This window comes from Agelaius tricolor, unplaced genomic scaffold, assembly GCF_023055355.1.
Source record: "Agelaius tricolor isolate 1412-34295 unplaced genomic scaffold, bAgeTri1.0.p SCAF_12, whole genome shotgun sequence".
In the NCBI taxonomy this organism is placed as follows: Eukaryota; Metazoa; Chordata; class Aves; order Passeriformes; family Icteridae; genus Agelaius; species Agelaius tricolor.
The window spans coordinates 15,049,697-15,064,908 of NW_027269272.1; the positions used below are offsets into that span (position 1 = coordinate 15,049,697).

At 48.1% G+C, this 15,212-nt stretch overlaps 1 protein-coding gene across 3 annotated transcripts in view; it reads left to right on the forward strand.

The window, feature by feature from the left end:
• Positions 1-15,212, forward strand: part of FGF12 (fibroblast growth factor 12) — a 219,391-nt gene that overhangs the window by 117,251 nt on the left and 86,928 nt on the right. Inside the window, exon 1 of one of the 3 annotated variants that reach the window (XM_071437766.1) lies at positions 3,133-3,939. The exons of the other annotated variants lie outside the window; for them this stretch is intronic. Within the exon in view, the coding sequence (XP_071293867.1) occupies positions 3,741-3,939 (199 nt within the window). The 5' untranslated portion in view covers positions 3,133-3,740. Of the gene's footprint in view, positions 1-3,132; positions 3,940-15,212 lie in introns of those variants that run through there. 3 annotated transcript variants of the gene reach the window in all.

The window sequence follows — 15,212 nt, forward strand, 5'->3', positions numbered from 1 at the left end:
ATCATCAAAACAGTCTGTCTTGGTTATTTTATGAATTGGTGCTACTCTTGCATTCTGTTTTTCATAGGGTGCACTGTGCAGCTTTGCAGAGTGGTACTGAAGTGAGGAGGAAGCCCAGAGACAAGGGGCATGCCAGAAAAATTGCCATAATAGCTATATAATATAGACATTATTTTATATAAAAATATGTTTTAAAATTATGTTCCTTAAGGAAAAATGCCATATTGGCCCAGTTTGCTCAAACAATTCAGCTTCCATTGGTAGTAATGAGGAAGGCAGCCTGTGAATCTCACAGGGGCTTGTTGATTTGGAACAGTGTAGGCTGCACAACCCTCAGAGAGGAGTAGCTGATACAGATGAAAATGGAGCCCTGTTTACCCAAATGGAAGTTGAAGGAGAGAACTTTACTGTTAGAGATGAAAGCAACATGGAAGCTTTTCTGTTTCACCTGGCAGCCCACCAAAAGTAATGTTTCACTGGTGAGAATGACAGTGCAGGAGCATGATGAGACTGGCCTTCCATTCTCCAGCTCAAGACCACTCTGGGCTTCCTTGGTGTTTATAAAAGCTTGGGCTCTTCAGAAAGTTTTGTGAAGCTGGGGTGTGATTTGACCCGTGCAGATGTACATGTCAGGAATGTCACCAGGAGCTCATGGCACTGTGCCCGTGTTCAGAACCAAACCCTGTGGACTCCTTGGCCATCTGTAGATAAAGGCAGACCTGCATGTTGGCAAATGCAACACTACATTCAGTTTCACAAGCTCTGGCTTAATTTTATTCAGTCACTGCAGAAGCAGGAAAGACCTGGGAGAAGCCTTTCTTCCTCAGAGTTGCAGCAACTCTCTTTTCAGATCCACAAATCATCAGGAAAAAAAAAATACTGTGACCGACTTTATCACTGATTACGATCATTTTTAGGTGCAGAGCTGCTGCTCTGAGTTTACAGCTACACAACAAAACAAATTAGTTGCATGTCAAAATAACTGGAACTTATCTAATGTGGAGTGGATAAACTGGCATTTTTTCACCAAACTTGAAGACTACAGGCAAAAAAAGTATCTTTATATATAGATGGAAAATCTGTTTCTTGAGAAGATATGAAGATATGCTCATAGCCTTTGAAGATGAAGCTTTGGATAATTCACTGGCATTTCAGACAGTGATTCTCTGTTTGCAAACAGCTTTCTTTAGGCCATGCCTGTACCTTGTACTGCAATAATTCTTTGATGTCAAGTGAAATAATCCGATAGAGAAAATTAAAATCTGAAGCATTTTAGCTACAGGAAAGGGAAGAAAAATCTTTATTGATTGGGATGGTGAAATCTGCTCAAAAAAAGTTGGCAGTAGTTAAAAAGAGATCAACAGCCTGGAGAACCTGATTCCACCTTGTTTTGGTATGCATAGAGACTAAGAGTAAAAATCAGGAAGTAATGCCAGAATTTAATCATTATGGACATAGTGGGTGGTTGTTTCAGTTGTCTTTTCCTCCCTATACATTATAATAATTTAGAGCTGAAGTCTAGAGGTGAAGAATTCAGAAAATTTTTAGAACTTAGAAGTGAAGTAGTTAAAAAGATTATTTTGCTAAATCTGGTAATTCCTAGGGTGTGTTACCAACTGGTCTAAAATGCTCTTGTCAGCTGCAAACATGCATTACCCCTACACCTTCAGGACTGGCTTAATCCCGTCCTGCCATTGTTACTCGCCAAAGTGTAGCAGTGTCCTCCCTTCCCAGCCGAGATCCCCTCTCCCTCCACCCCGACGCCTGTGCGCTCCCCTAGGGGTCTTGCTCGTCACCTAACTAACCTGGCGGCTACCATCGCTACCTGTTACTTGAACCTGAAATCCGGAGAGCACCGTCCTTGTGCAGCAGCAGTTACTTCTCTGGATAACCAGAGATGTATCTCCACCTTCAGTTTTTTTCGGTGCGGTTTTGTGGCTGGAGACGTGCGGGAGCCAGCCCAGCACCTGCTGATGGCGGTGTGTGGTGGGACCGCTGTGGCCGGGGGCAGCCCAGCAGTGCCCACCGCCCGCTCCCCGGCCGAAGAACCGGCCCCCGGCAGGGCAGCCCTCGGGATGCCGGGGCTGTCCCTTCTCTCTGCTTCCACGGAGAGGCAGGAAAAGCCACGGACACGCTCGGCTGCCGAGGCTGGGTGCTCGGGCGTCGACAGCAGTGGCCAGGGAGGCAGCCGGGTGGCTGCACGAGTGGCAGGCGGCTCCGCCGGGGGGCTGCGGTCCCGGGGAAGCCCGGCTGCCGGCGGGGGCGGCGGGTCTGCCCGGGCGGAGGGGCAGAGCCGCCGCGGAGCTGCAATTGCCTCGCTTTGCCTGCGCGATATTTCTCATCCAAACCTCGATCACGTAGGATTGCGTAGAAGAGGCCGAGCGGGAACAGCTGCAATTCTCTCTGAGCCCGAAGCCCGGAGCCCGGCTCCTGCCCGGCCGCCGCGGGGCTGCGGGGCTCCCCGCCGCCTTGGCAACAGCCCTGCGCAGCGTGGGCGTCCGGGGGGGCTTCCCCGGCCCCTCCCTCCCCTCTCCTCCCCCCTCCTCTCCTCGCCTCCCCTCTCCCGGCTCGGGCAGGAGGATGCAGGCGGGAAGCGGGCGCGGCTCGGCTCCTCCTCGCCCCGCCGCCGTCGGGCGGCACCGCGGAGCATCCTGAGCCCCGCACGGAGCAGCAGCAGCAGCAGTGGCAGCCGCACCCCCCCGCCCTTCTCCTCCTCCACCTCCTCCCCGCCTTGCATCGCTCCTCCCGCCGCCGTCCCCGCCGCGGCAGCCGGGCCCGGGGCCGCCCCGGTGCCGAGTGCTCGGCGGCCGCCCGGTCGGCCGGACGATGTGGGTTGCTGCCGTCGGGGAGAGCCGGTGCCGGGGCAGAGGCGGCGAGCAGGGCAGGAGAAGCTGCGCCAGCCATGGCGCTGTGAGCCCGGGGCGCCGAGCTGCGGCGATGTGAGCCCGCACTCGCGGCCGGGCGCTTCTTTTTTTTTTTTTTTTTTTTTTTTTTTTTTTTTTTTTTTTAAGAATTTAATTTTTTCGCCTTCTTTTTAATTTGTTTGTTGGCCTGCTGCTTTTTCCCGTGGCTGCTTTTTCCTTCCCCTCCCGCCCTCTCTGAGAGCAGAGTGGGTAGGGGGGGAGAGGAGAAAGAGGAGGAGTGCGAACAGAAATGCAGCGCGGCTCTCCCTGAGCCCGGCCGCGGAGCCGCGTCCATGTGCGCGCCCTGCCGCGCAGCGCCTCGGAGCCACCGCGCCGGGGCCGGGGCTGCCCGCGGCCCGAGGGGTCTCTGACTCATCCCACAGCCCCTCGCCGGAGGGCGGCCGGAGGGAGGAAGCGCCGCCGCCTGCGCCCGGGCCGAGCGGAGCGGCACCGCGCCGCAGGGACCCGCGGATCCTCCGCGTCCCCCTATCCTTTGGACACAGCGGACACCTTCGCCAGCGGGGCGGCCGCTCCCGGATCTACGCGGCGCAACCAGTCCGGCCGGGGGTCTCGCCGACGGCCGCCCGCGCCGGGATTTGCGCTCCCCGGGGACAGACCCATGGGCGGCGGGGTCCGGCGTCCAGCCATGGTTGTTAGCCCGGGCGCCCTGCTCCGCCTGGCCGGCTGAGCCCTCCCCGGCGCCGGGACTCGGGGCTGCAGCGCGTTCAGCGGGTCGTTCCCGTCCCCGGTCCCCGCGGGGCGCGGCGGCGGCTCGGCCCCAGCGCGCCCGGGCGGCGCACCCCGGAGCGGAGCGGCGCGGGGGGCCCATGAGCGGCGATGGCAGCGGCTATCGCCAGCTCGCTGATCCGGCAGAAGCGGCAAGCGAGGGAGTCCAACAGCGACCGGGTGTCCGCCTCCAAGCGCCGCTCCAGCCCCAGCAAGGACGGGCGCTCCCTATGCGAGAGGCATGTCCTGGGGGTCTTCAGCAAAGTGCGCTTCTGCAGCGGCAGGAAAAGGCCGGTGAGGAGGAGACCGGGTGAGTACGGCGGGCCGGGGCCGTGGGAACCGCTTCGCGGGGATGGCTGCCCCGGGGCGCTCCCGGCACCGCCGGCTGCCGCCTGGGGACGAGGCTTGCTCCGAGCTGAACTTTGGCCTGGGTCCTGGCAGATCTCCTCCCCTGGTCTGATGGAATGGGTGGGCAGTGACCTGCTGCCAGCGTCCCTTCAAGGCTGTCCGAAGCGTGAGCACAGAGGGTCCTCTGAAAAGAGTGGCCCAGCGGTTTCATCTGTCGAAGCTTCACCCAGAGTTGTATTTTTCCACTTCCTCGTAGATAAGTTTTTTAAATAGTTTCTCATTTTCTGCATGGAGACAAGGAAATCGATAAACTGAGGATCAGTTAAAATTGTGGCCATTTGATTACTAAATCCATCAAGTGCTACTTCAAGAGCTGAGTTGTACAGGGAATTTCATCAGCTTAGAAAGCTTTCTTGATGGCAGCTGCACGACAGTTACCCCTGATACTGAGTTTGTGAGGACCTAGAAATGCTCTTTAGGGTAGTCCTTTTTGTCTTTTTTCTTTTTATACTTTTATCCTTGTGTGTGCTCAGTCTTGGTTCCTTGTGAAGAACTTCACCCTAGTGTACACCCTAGTGCTCACATTCTCCCACGATGAAGTCCCACCACCCACAGTTTTAGTTCTGAGCATTGCTTTGGGTTCTCAGCTGTCCTTGGTAGGCGTGAGAACTCAGCACCTGACAAGAATAGGCCCTCCATAATTTCTGAGTGGAATTATGTCTTGCTTTATTATTTTACTGCTATAAGTCACCATAAAGGTAAGAAAACAGAAACTGATTTGAGAAGCTGCAGTGAAGATGTAATTTTCTCAGATGTTCTTCAGTATAATGATTAAAAAAGGGAGATACTCATTCACTTAGCCGTTCAGGATGTACCATTAACCTGTGTATCCTCCTATGTTTTCCATAAACATTCGTATTATGTTTATTTATCAGTCTCTTCATGAAGCCCCTTCTCCACAGCTGAGGTCTGTTGGTAATGACTCTCCACCACGGTTTTGGAGGTAGCTAAGGCTGTTGTTATTGTCTACAGACTGATGTACATGACCTGGACTTATCTGAGCAAGAAAGGAAATGGGACAAAGCCTCTCACCATAGAAGGCCACTTCTGTCAGCACTGTTGTCAAACAAAGGGGAAAGAATATTTACTCTGGATTGCTGTCAGTGCTCCAGATTCACAGGCTGTGAGGCAGGGACCATACTTAGTTACAGGAATGCTTGAAGACTCAATGCATGGGTTAGGCTGTGCAAACCCATTTCTTTAATGGTCTGCTTTAAAGCAGGTATCACAAGAGGCTGTAAAATACTTAAAATATAGCGTGACTTGAAATATTCAAAGGGGAAAAGTTGCCTATCATTTTTTTCCTACTCAAGTTATGAGGAGTGATGGCTTGCTGTACTATCCTATATATTAGTTAATCTGGGAGCCAAGACTAGAACACAGCTCTTGCCCAAAAAATGTTGGCATTTTGTCTTGGGAATCACTCTTTGCAGGATCAAAAATGGGAACTGGGAGTCTTACTGATGTAATTTTTTATATTCCTCTTTTCTCTCCATCTTAATCTGCTATTAAGTGCAGTCTCCTAAGGATTGAAAGGGCTGGGAACTGTAGATCTGTTAGCTAGATTTCAAGATGCTTTGTCTCATGAAAGTTTTAGTGACTTCCAGCAGGATGTGGTTGGGAAGGCTTTTTATTGGTCCTACCCCAGTGCTCCCAGCTACACAGGTCCAGTTCTGCTTCCTCGGACTCAGTAAATGCCTGTGAATAATCAATGAATTTTAAGAGTTCCCTCAACTTTCATGGCCTTTCATGCTGAGGAACATTTTTGATAACTTACAGGCAAGAGTGATTTTAGGGAATCTTTTTATTGACTTAGAAGGAGGATCAGTGCTACTCAGTGTTGTAAAAATAGAGCTGCTCAATCTTCAGAGCTGTCAGTCAATCGCTTGTAACCAGTACTGTATTCATCTTATAAAATCAGACAACCAGAGGAATTAAGTTGCTATGAAAAAAAAATCTTAAGTGTGGTTTCCTAGGCTATGGACTGGGTCTTCTTTAGTTCCCTGCATCCATCTTTTAACTAGGGATTTATTTCACTGATACGTTGTATTCCTGGTCTTGGGCGCTCAGGAGCAGCATGCTACAGAGAGTCTGCTGCTGGCATTGTTTATTCAGGGGAGTGTATTGTGCCCAGATAACTTGCTCATTTCAGAATCCAGTTTCTGCACAGAAAATGACATGCAAATGAATTGAAAGTGGTTTAAAGAAATGTGCATACATTGTGCAGTGACCCACAACCCCAGTGATTATGCGTACTTAATGATATGCTGGTTCAGTAGTTTGCAAGTCACTGAAGGGAATGAGAGAAACACCCCTGTTCAAGAGGTACAGTTGTATTTGGAGATGATACATCTCGTTGAGTGCTAGGGGATCTCTCCTTATCTTTTTAAACATGACCTTGTCCTATGACTATGGGGAGTAACTGTCAAAATACTTTGAATTTACAAAGTGGTTTTCATCTATAGCACTCAACAAGCTCTACCAAATGGAGAGGATTCTTCCCATGTTACAGAAGGTGAGACCAACTCCAGCTATGGAGCAGTTACCTGACACAAAGACCTAATTCCCAATGCTGGGACCAGCAAGCCACACTTTGGGCCCTGCTGCCACTGAGCTCAGGATGCAGCACTGGAGGAGCTGCAGCTTGCACATTACACAGATAGAACTCTGGTGGAGGTTCATGTTCCCTTTGCTCCTTTCTTCTGTAAAGTAACTGTGTGAGCTTACATTGATTAAGTAAGCTGTTTAATACATGTTTTAATATGCAAACAGTGCTGTAACTAAAATATTCAGTAAAGACGTGGGTGAGGAGAGTTACTTGGCACTGGTTGGCACCTTGTGCTCCACTTTGCAGCCTGTGTGAAGTGAGAGTGACATACTCCTGCTCTTGTATGGGAAGGGAGAATTTGCACCCTGGAGCAGTTGAGTCTCGCATACTGGGCCTGAGTAGTCAGAGGTTTTGGCAGGCTATGGGGAACCAGATCCATGCAGGGATATCTTGTATAATCAAAGCTATCTGCTCCTGGGGAAAACAGACTGCAGAAACACCTCATTTGTTGGTTGCAATAGGGACTGTGTTGTAAAATGAGAACTAATTTTGTCTGTCTTTTCAATGGGCAAAAACAGCTGTCTCACATGCACACTGCGTTCTTTTAGAGCTCTTGGATGTATTTTGCTCCAAGATGACTTACTAGTTTAAGATAGGCCAAATAAGGACACTGAGTGCTGTGGACTAAACTGAATATTTGGACACATGGGCTTAATCCCATTATTGTGACTTAATACAGGTCATTTGCTGCAATTGTGCATCTATAAATTATATATTTTGCTCTGAACCATAGTGACTTGATAGAGGATTCAAAAGAAATTATTGTATGGCATGGCTTGTCAGTGCAGGTTCAAGAGGTGGATTCTTCCTCAGGGACTGACGGATCCAAGAGTTGAGTGCAGGAGATGAGACAAGGAGCTCTCTCCATATGACTTCCCTGCCAACAAGGAGTTGAACCAAGTACTTTCATCCCCTTGGTGTCTGAATTAAAGCATCCAAGTGTGTCCCTCCTTCAGCTGTTTTATAGCAGTCTGAAAAGCCTGGGCTGGTGGGTTCAGCTTGTTTGTGAAAGCTGTCACTGTTGCTTCACCAGCCATCTTCTCAGGCAGAGCTCACCCCAGAGAGCTGGGGTAGAGGGGGCCCTCCATCATGCCAGGGCCACTGAACAGCAAAGCTGAGCAGTTTGGCAACCTTGCATGAAGGGAAACAGGCTAGAGCATCAGGTACAATATCTGTGAGGATTGCTAGAAATTTTATCCAAGTGAAACCCACTGAAGGAGTGTTATTACTTGGGGAAATCATGTTTGAATTGAGGCAGCTTTGGGTCAGGCAATGCCAGGCACTGTGTAGCATTGTCTCAGTCCCCTCAGATGTTGCTTTTATAGGTGAGTTACCAGCTCAGAATGCAGAGCTCATTCTCAAACAGGTTTTTCACCCCAGGGAAAAAAAAAAATGTGTTTTTTTAATTCCCTTTTTTTCCTTGTTTGGTACATATTTTGTGCTCTTCCAGGGAAAGATGCTTTTCCTTAAAGATATATAAAGGCTTCTTCCAAAGTGAAGGAAATGGCTTGCACATAGGAAAAAAGCAGTAACTTAAACCATGCTTTCCATTTGCTGTATCTCTCATTTTGAATAATAAATAGTGATTTGGAACTTAAAATATATGGATGTAGATATTTTTGCAGCAGTATAAGTAAAATATAAGGGCAACTTTAGTTGAAGGACATAGAAGGACTTTGTTCATTCAGAGATTCATTTAAAGCATTTGAGAAGTCTGTCATCTGCAAGCTGTTAAATTCCCCGACTTAAATCCTAAAGTCCTTTCTGATTTCATGCAGGGTGAAAATGATGATTGAAGCTCGGGGTAAAAACCACCTTTTTAGCTCATAGTCCTTGCCTGCTTTTGTCGAATAATGCTTCTCAGAACAGCTGTAATACCTGCCCAACCTGTGGGATTTGTCCACTTTGTTGCTACTGTCTGAATGCTGGTGGCATTACCCAGGGCATAGCTGCTCCCTGCAGGAGAGAATTCCCTCTGGAGCCCAGCCCTTCTCTGTGTGTCCATGCATGTCTGGGTGTGTGCCCAGCCAAGGGGGGTCCATCACATTCTTCTCCCTGCTCCTCTGCAGAATTTGGTGCTGGGTTCTCTGTCTAAGAAGTGGCTGACAGGAATGGAAATGGCTGGAAATGTGACATCACCTGGACAGCAAGACCTCCTAGAAGTGCTAGCTGAGATGAGGGCATGGATGGCAAGTCTCTAGCCAGACATGAGCCTGGATAACACCAAGGGGAAGGGTACAACCCTGAGGGCATGCATCCTCCTTGGTGGGGCAGTGCTGTAAGCTCCTTCTGCACCACCCATGCTAATGAATGCCAACATAACCGGGAGAGGAAGGGGCTCCCTGCTGCTGATGACAGCTTGGCTGATGGGTTTCATTTTACCCAGTTGATCCCCGGGGTTGGTATCACACACATTTGTCACTTGCAGGTGTGGTGGTGTCACGGTGCATGGCTGTGCTCCATTACTGGGGTCAGATAGCAACTCCAAGCTCTCAGTGCCTAAAATCTGGGGAAGAGCTGCAGGTTCCTGGCTTTCTCCAGAGCATGGAAAACTCAGCTGCCAGCCTGCTTCCCAACACAGCTTATGGGTGAGCATGTCAGTCAGTAAGCTGTTTCGGACTAGTTCTGGACCAAGTGTGCTTGATGCCAAGAAAATCCGTGGAAGTTATCCAAGCTCTGAGAGGGATGGATATCTTCTGTCCCCATGGCCTCAGGGGTAGCTGTGCTTGTGAGAGCAGTGGAAATTGTTAGCCAGCAGAGGCTCACCATTAGATCAATACAAATGATTGATTCCTCCGTCACCGGCCAAATGGGAGAGTCAGGGGAAAAAGTGGTTTGTGAGTGATTATTTCCCTTCACCATAAAAGATCCATATAAATCAATTTATCGTTGACTGATACAACTGTTGGGGGTTTTTTTTGGGGGGGGGGGGGATAATGGTGCAATTTCATTTAGAAGATTCTGATATGTGTATTTTTCTCTAACTTTCAGGTATTATTCTAAATGAAATGTTCCTTTGAAATATAAACCCAAAAGCTTGAGTTCCAAAAAAATACCAAAATGGAGACAAGGTTTTCTTTCTTCCTTACTTGCTTTGCTGAATTCAGCACAAATTTAGAATAATTCCAGTAGACCAGTTACTTCATATTTTAACAGATAAATTGCCTATTAACCAAAACAATCATCAGCTTGACTTGGGCAGTGAGTAGAGCAGAGCTGCCATGGGAGCTGATGAGACTGTTTGAGAGACAAACATAATCATGAGTCTCACTGTGGTGGAGCAAGTGCAAATGCAGTTGGGCTTATCTGCTTTCCTTCCTTCCCCTCCCAAAAAGGACTACCATGAACCACAGTGGCCAGGTAGGTGTTTGTTTCATTTGATCTATCCTTCTGAACAGTCATGTGCGTATTGCTTCTGAGATTTTTCTGCTCCTGCACACTTGAAACCAAGCTGTGATTTGTTATTAAAATCAAAGGAAGAATGTTATCAAGCAAAACATGTAAGAGATTGATATCCCTTTCATATCTGCAAGCTCCATGGCTTGGCAGAAGGTAACCAAGAACATAGACAAGAACAGGTTAGAGAAAGCAGCTCCAAAGAACTAACTTTTAAATAAAGACTAATCATTGAATACAGATACATTTCCGTATGTTTTGTCATAGTGTAATTGCCATGAATGCATTATTGTTGTGTCTTGATCTTGGAAATGTTTTGAGAAGTGACCTGCACTGAAGTCATCTTCTCTGTACCTGGGCTGTACTTGCTGCAGTCTACTCTGTTCTCCTGTTTAATATGTGGTTCATCTCTATTCCCCAGCTAACACAAGATTTTTTATGTTAATGTATTATCCTTTCTGAGCATGAAGCTACTACACCTATTTTATCTTTGCCCTCTTCTGACATGTAGCAGAATCCTGAAATAACTCGGTCTTTCCAGAGGCTGGTTTTACTTTGCATCTCTCTTAGAAGCTGCAGGAGAACCATGGATGCACTCATGGGTGCCTCTCATCCAGCTTGCAGGAACTGGGGTTTTGTGCTTTGAGGGAGTCAATGCAGGGACTGAGTTTGTGCAGCATGGTCACAGGGCTGTAAGGCTACAGTTTCTTAACAGTACCTCTGAAAATAGCAGATACAACACATTTCTAAAATGGTAAAGCAGAAGGCATCTTTCTTGAGAGCTGTGGAACACGACTGTGGGATTCACTGTTCAGGCAGACCACTCACTTTGGCTTTTCCAGCCCCCACGCTGCAGCTCAGACAAGTAACTGTGCTCGTTCTAGCACTGAAATGAGGCTTTCTGACACTCTGATGGAGCTTATGTGGCTGCTGAGAAAATGCACCTGGATGCAAGCTGGCACTTGTCAAACACCTCTTCTGTCCTGTGTTCATTCCAGAATGCCCTGGCTAAAGGTGACAGGGAGACAAGGCCACGAACCTGGAGGCAGGGTGGTGACCTGAGTCCTGAGCCTTTCCAGTCTTCTGGGAGGAGCTGTGGCTGGTTGCTGGTGTGATGAGGCTCCATGCAGCACCTCTGGGCATTTCTGCTCTCGGCCCTTTCCCTGTGGAGTGGGCTGCACCGGGAGATGAAGGTTAATGCTGGAAGCAGAAGCATCACAGAAGGGGTCTGTGCAGCTGTGTCGCTGCGTCTGCTCTGTGGCTTTGGGATTGTCATGAGGTGGTGACTGTTCCTCTGTGGTGGGGTGCCCACTGAGGAGATGCTGCCTGGGGTTCTGCAACTCTAGAGCTCTAAGTTTGGAAGACTGTTGAGCTCCTGTGCTCAATAGCAAGGGGGAGGTAGCAGTAGCAGCGCCTCTCCTGTCTTGGCAGCATGTGCACCTGTTGTACCTGAAGTTTTGTGTGGGAGGTGGAATTTTGTGCAATCCCGTCTGACTTGTATTGGTGCCCCCTCCTCCTGCAGTGTTACCAAGCACAAAAACAAACTCAATTTCCAACGGTGCTTGGCTGGCCCTGCTGTGTTCCTGAAGAGGAACCCTCGGCTGTGGACCTCTGGCACTTCACTGGCCAGAAGGTGGGCAGCTGTGGTAAAAGGAGAGGAGCAGGTATGCGGTCACCTGCCTGTGTTCCTTGTCTTTCTTCCTGGGACCTTTTCAGCACAATAGTTCTTGTTTGGAGTGTGCAGCTTCAGGGATAGATGTCAGAAAATGGCTGGTTGCCTCTCATGGAGCGGGCTGTACGTGAGGGTGAAGATCCAGGGCTAGGTACAGCCACTGCAGTGGTGGAGAGCATCCCACATTCTCTCACATCCCACATTCTCTCACATCCCACAGCAGCGTCTGTGGAGTGCTCTGTGCACTCCTGTCTCACCTTCCCTCCAGCAGCCTGCTCTGTTAAGGGCATATGTTACCTCCAGTGGACAGCTACATGCTGTGAACTGGCAAAATAACCACAGAGAGGCAATGTAATTCTGTTACTTGTGCCTCTTCTCCGGCTGAAACCTGATTGCAGTTATGATAAAGATAAAATCCCCCTCAAATGTTCCTTTCTTGAGATACTTAAGCATTTTGGATTGGAATGAAGGAAGAAAAGAGAGGTCTTGGGGTTAATAGAACATGCTCACTTAATTGATATTTATCTAGAATAGCATCGTTGGCTGTCTCCTCCCTTGTTGGCTGCACAGATAGTTTCTTTGCTTAGCAGTTGCCACCCATGTTTCCTCAGCTGCCAAATAAATACATTTCATTCATCCCCCAAAGCAAAACTGTTTGCAAAAGATCAAGTGGATGGGTCTGCTGCAAATGAGGCCAGGCTGCAAAAAGTCAGTCCACATTTTCCAGAACATTGAGAAGCAGTAGAAATTAGCAAAAAGACAGCTGGTTTTGGCTTCCAGCACCCAGCTTAGGATTGGGTGTTGAAGGGTTCCCTGGGGTCTTGGGAACCACTGGGCTGCAGGAGATGCAGGGATCAGATGCTGGCAGGTGAGGGGCCTGGACCATCCACCTGCTCCGTAGCTGGTGGTTTTCTGGCACAGCTCCTGTAACTGGAGCTGGGGTGAGTCACTGGCTGCCTCTGGTATCGATCTGCAGCCGTCCCTGCGCTCATTCTGTGGTGATCAGCATCACACTCTGGCAGGGAGTGTCTGTTACTGGGGCTAAAAGGGCTGGCAGAGCGTGGGGTGTAACCAGTAATTTTCTACTGGCCTTTACAGTCAGGTGTGGTGCTCATCAGTATGGGCTCTGCCTGCTGGCAGGCACACAGCATCAGTACTGAAACATTTCTAAACGTTTCTTTTGGCTTTCATTTAATTTCATTCTGTGCCACTCCTACCCTCTTTGCTTCCATAAACATTTCTTCTTCTATTTTTCTTCCTGTTTCTTCTTCTACTATACTTTCTATTAAATAAATTCTAAGATTTTAGAGCCACAGCCCCATAGCAGCTCTTGAATATTTAGCAAGCACCAAGTCAAGTTTTAGAGCTTTCTGAGCACTCCTGGGCAGCTGGGGGAGCAGGAGCTTTGTTCAGAAACCTGTTGGAGAGGCAGATTTTCTGTTTTCACTCCATCTGCACTGTGTCATCCTCAGCACACGCATCCCTGGGGAGGGAGCTTACTGATTTCTCCTCTCTTCTGAGATGGCAGTTGGGTGGCAGGTGAACCTGCCTGTCTCACTGGAGTCCTGAGAGCTGCTTGATACCAGAAATCAGGTGTTTGTGCTGAGAGATGAGCAATAAAACATCGTCATTATTTGAAACAGAGTTTAGATGGAACTAAGTGGATGATCACTTTCTCACACCTGGAGCATTTTCATTAGTTTGAAGGAAACCTTTGGCTCTAATGGAAAATTAAAATCATTATGCAGATTAAAAAAAGGTATATTTTCACAAAGCAAAAGGAAAGAACTTCAAGTCATATGGTGAAATTTTGGCCATTTTTAGCATGATCTTACTCTTTGAAGTATAATATTTCAGAATGGCATAAGCAGCACATTTTCATTATGCATTTGGGTGTTGTATAAGATTTGTTGAAATTTAGTAACAGCACTGTTTTGAGTCAAAAATGCTTCCAGACTGCTACAGAAATGCTTAAGCTGCACTAGTGCAGTGAGCAAAAAATATTCTTGTAATACAACTCAACTGATTCAAGCTTTAATTTCTTCCACATCACAGGCTCATTACCTGTTAAATAAAGGAGTTTCACGTGCTCATCCCATTGGAAAATGCTGTAAGATTGCTTGAGGAATACTGTAGCAAAAGAAGATGTTATCACTTGGCACTATTTAAAGCTTGCAGAATGACACTGGGACCCAAATTTTTCCCTGAGTTGTTATCCAGTGATTATGCAGGGCTGTAGGGGGATAGAATATGAAAAAATAAAGATAGTATAGAAAGTAATCTTACCCCTAAGGAGTTGCAGCTGGGCCAATTATCAAAGATTAGGAACAGACCTGACTTTAACAGGCCACAGCTGTGACCAATGTGACGAAGATGCTATAAAAGAGTAGGGTGGCTCATTGAGTAGGGCAACTGGAGTCAGTTGGCTGCTTTGTGAAGAAGAAACAGTCAGTGCTCTTGGGAGCTGCCCATGAGAAACACCAAGGAAGCAGGAAACCTTTGTGATAAGGAGACAACAGTATGGAGCCCCTGCAATAAGATGACAACATAGGGCACTTGTGTGAGCTGGTGCTGGTAGGACCAGGTACCTTCCCTGAGACTGATAGTATCTGAAGTGATTAGTTTCTCCTCAGTGCTTGTTGGTAGTATGTTCTGTCCTTTTTCTATTTTAATGAATTTACTATTCTAGGCATTCAGAGCAGAGTGGAAGTTTGATGTGGTTGTTTCCATGGTATATTTTGTTTGTGTGAGGGACTTCTCGGTGTTTCTGCAGTATTTCAGTCCTGCTGGATTGATGGGGAAGTGGAGAGATTTAGCATCTGAGAATAGCATAAATCCCAGCACTATGGCAGGATGGTGTCTGCCCTGCTCACATGAGCACTGTTAGTGATGAGGTGCCTTGCATGGGGCACCTCAAGGTGAGCAGAGATGGGGACTCTATCGTGGAGTCTCTCAAAAACTTGGAGTACAGAATGTGCTAATGCCACCAAGTCATGGTCACCCAGCAGCAGGGCTGAAAGGGACCCTCACTGTTGGTTAGTCCAGCTGCAGTCCTATGCTGATTCCAGATGTGCATTCCTTAGAAGGATGTTCTTAAACTTGTTTTTTGCATCCTCCCAGAGAGAAAATTCTGGGCAGAATGTCCTAATATCCAAACCACATCTCTGTCAGAAACCAGGAAGAAATCTGATAAACAGGGATGAAGTTTTATATTGCATTTTGGAGTCAAGAGAACAGAATAAAATCTTCCTAACTGTACACATGGCAGAGCACTGCCACAACATTCCCCAGGGTTTCTGAGCCATCAAACAAGTCCTTAGGATGGGTCTGACATGTAGCTCTGTCTGAAACCTTCTCTCTGGGAAGCTGCAGGCCAAGAGGTGCTGCAAGCATGGCAAAGATGACATTGCTGCTTTTCAGTTTCTCCTCCTGTCAGCTTGAGACAGCAAAGCAAGCAGCTTCTGCAGACATCCTCTGAGCTCTCCTTTCCACCTCTCTT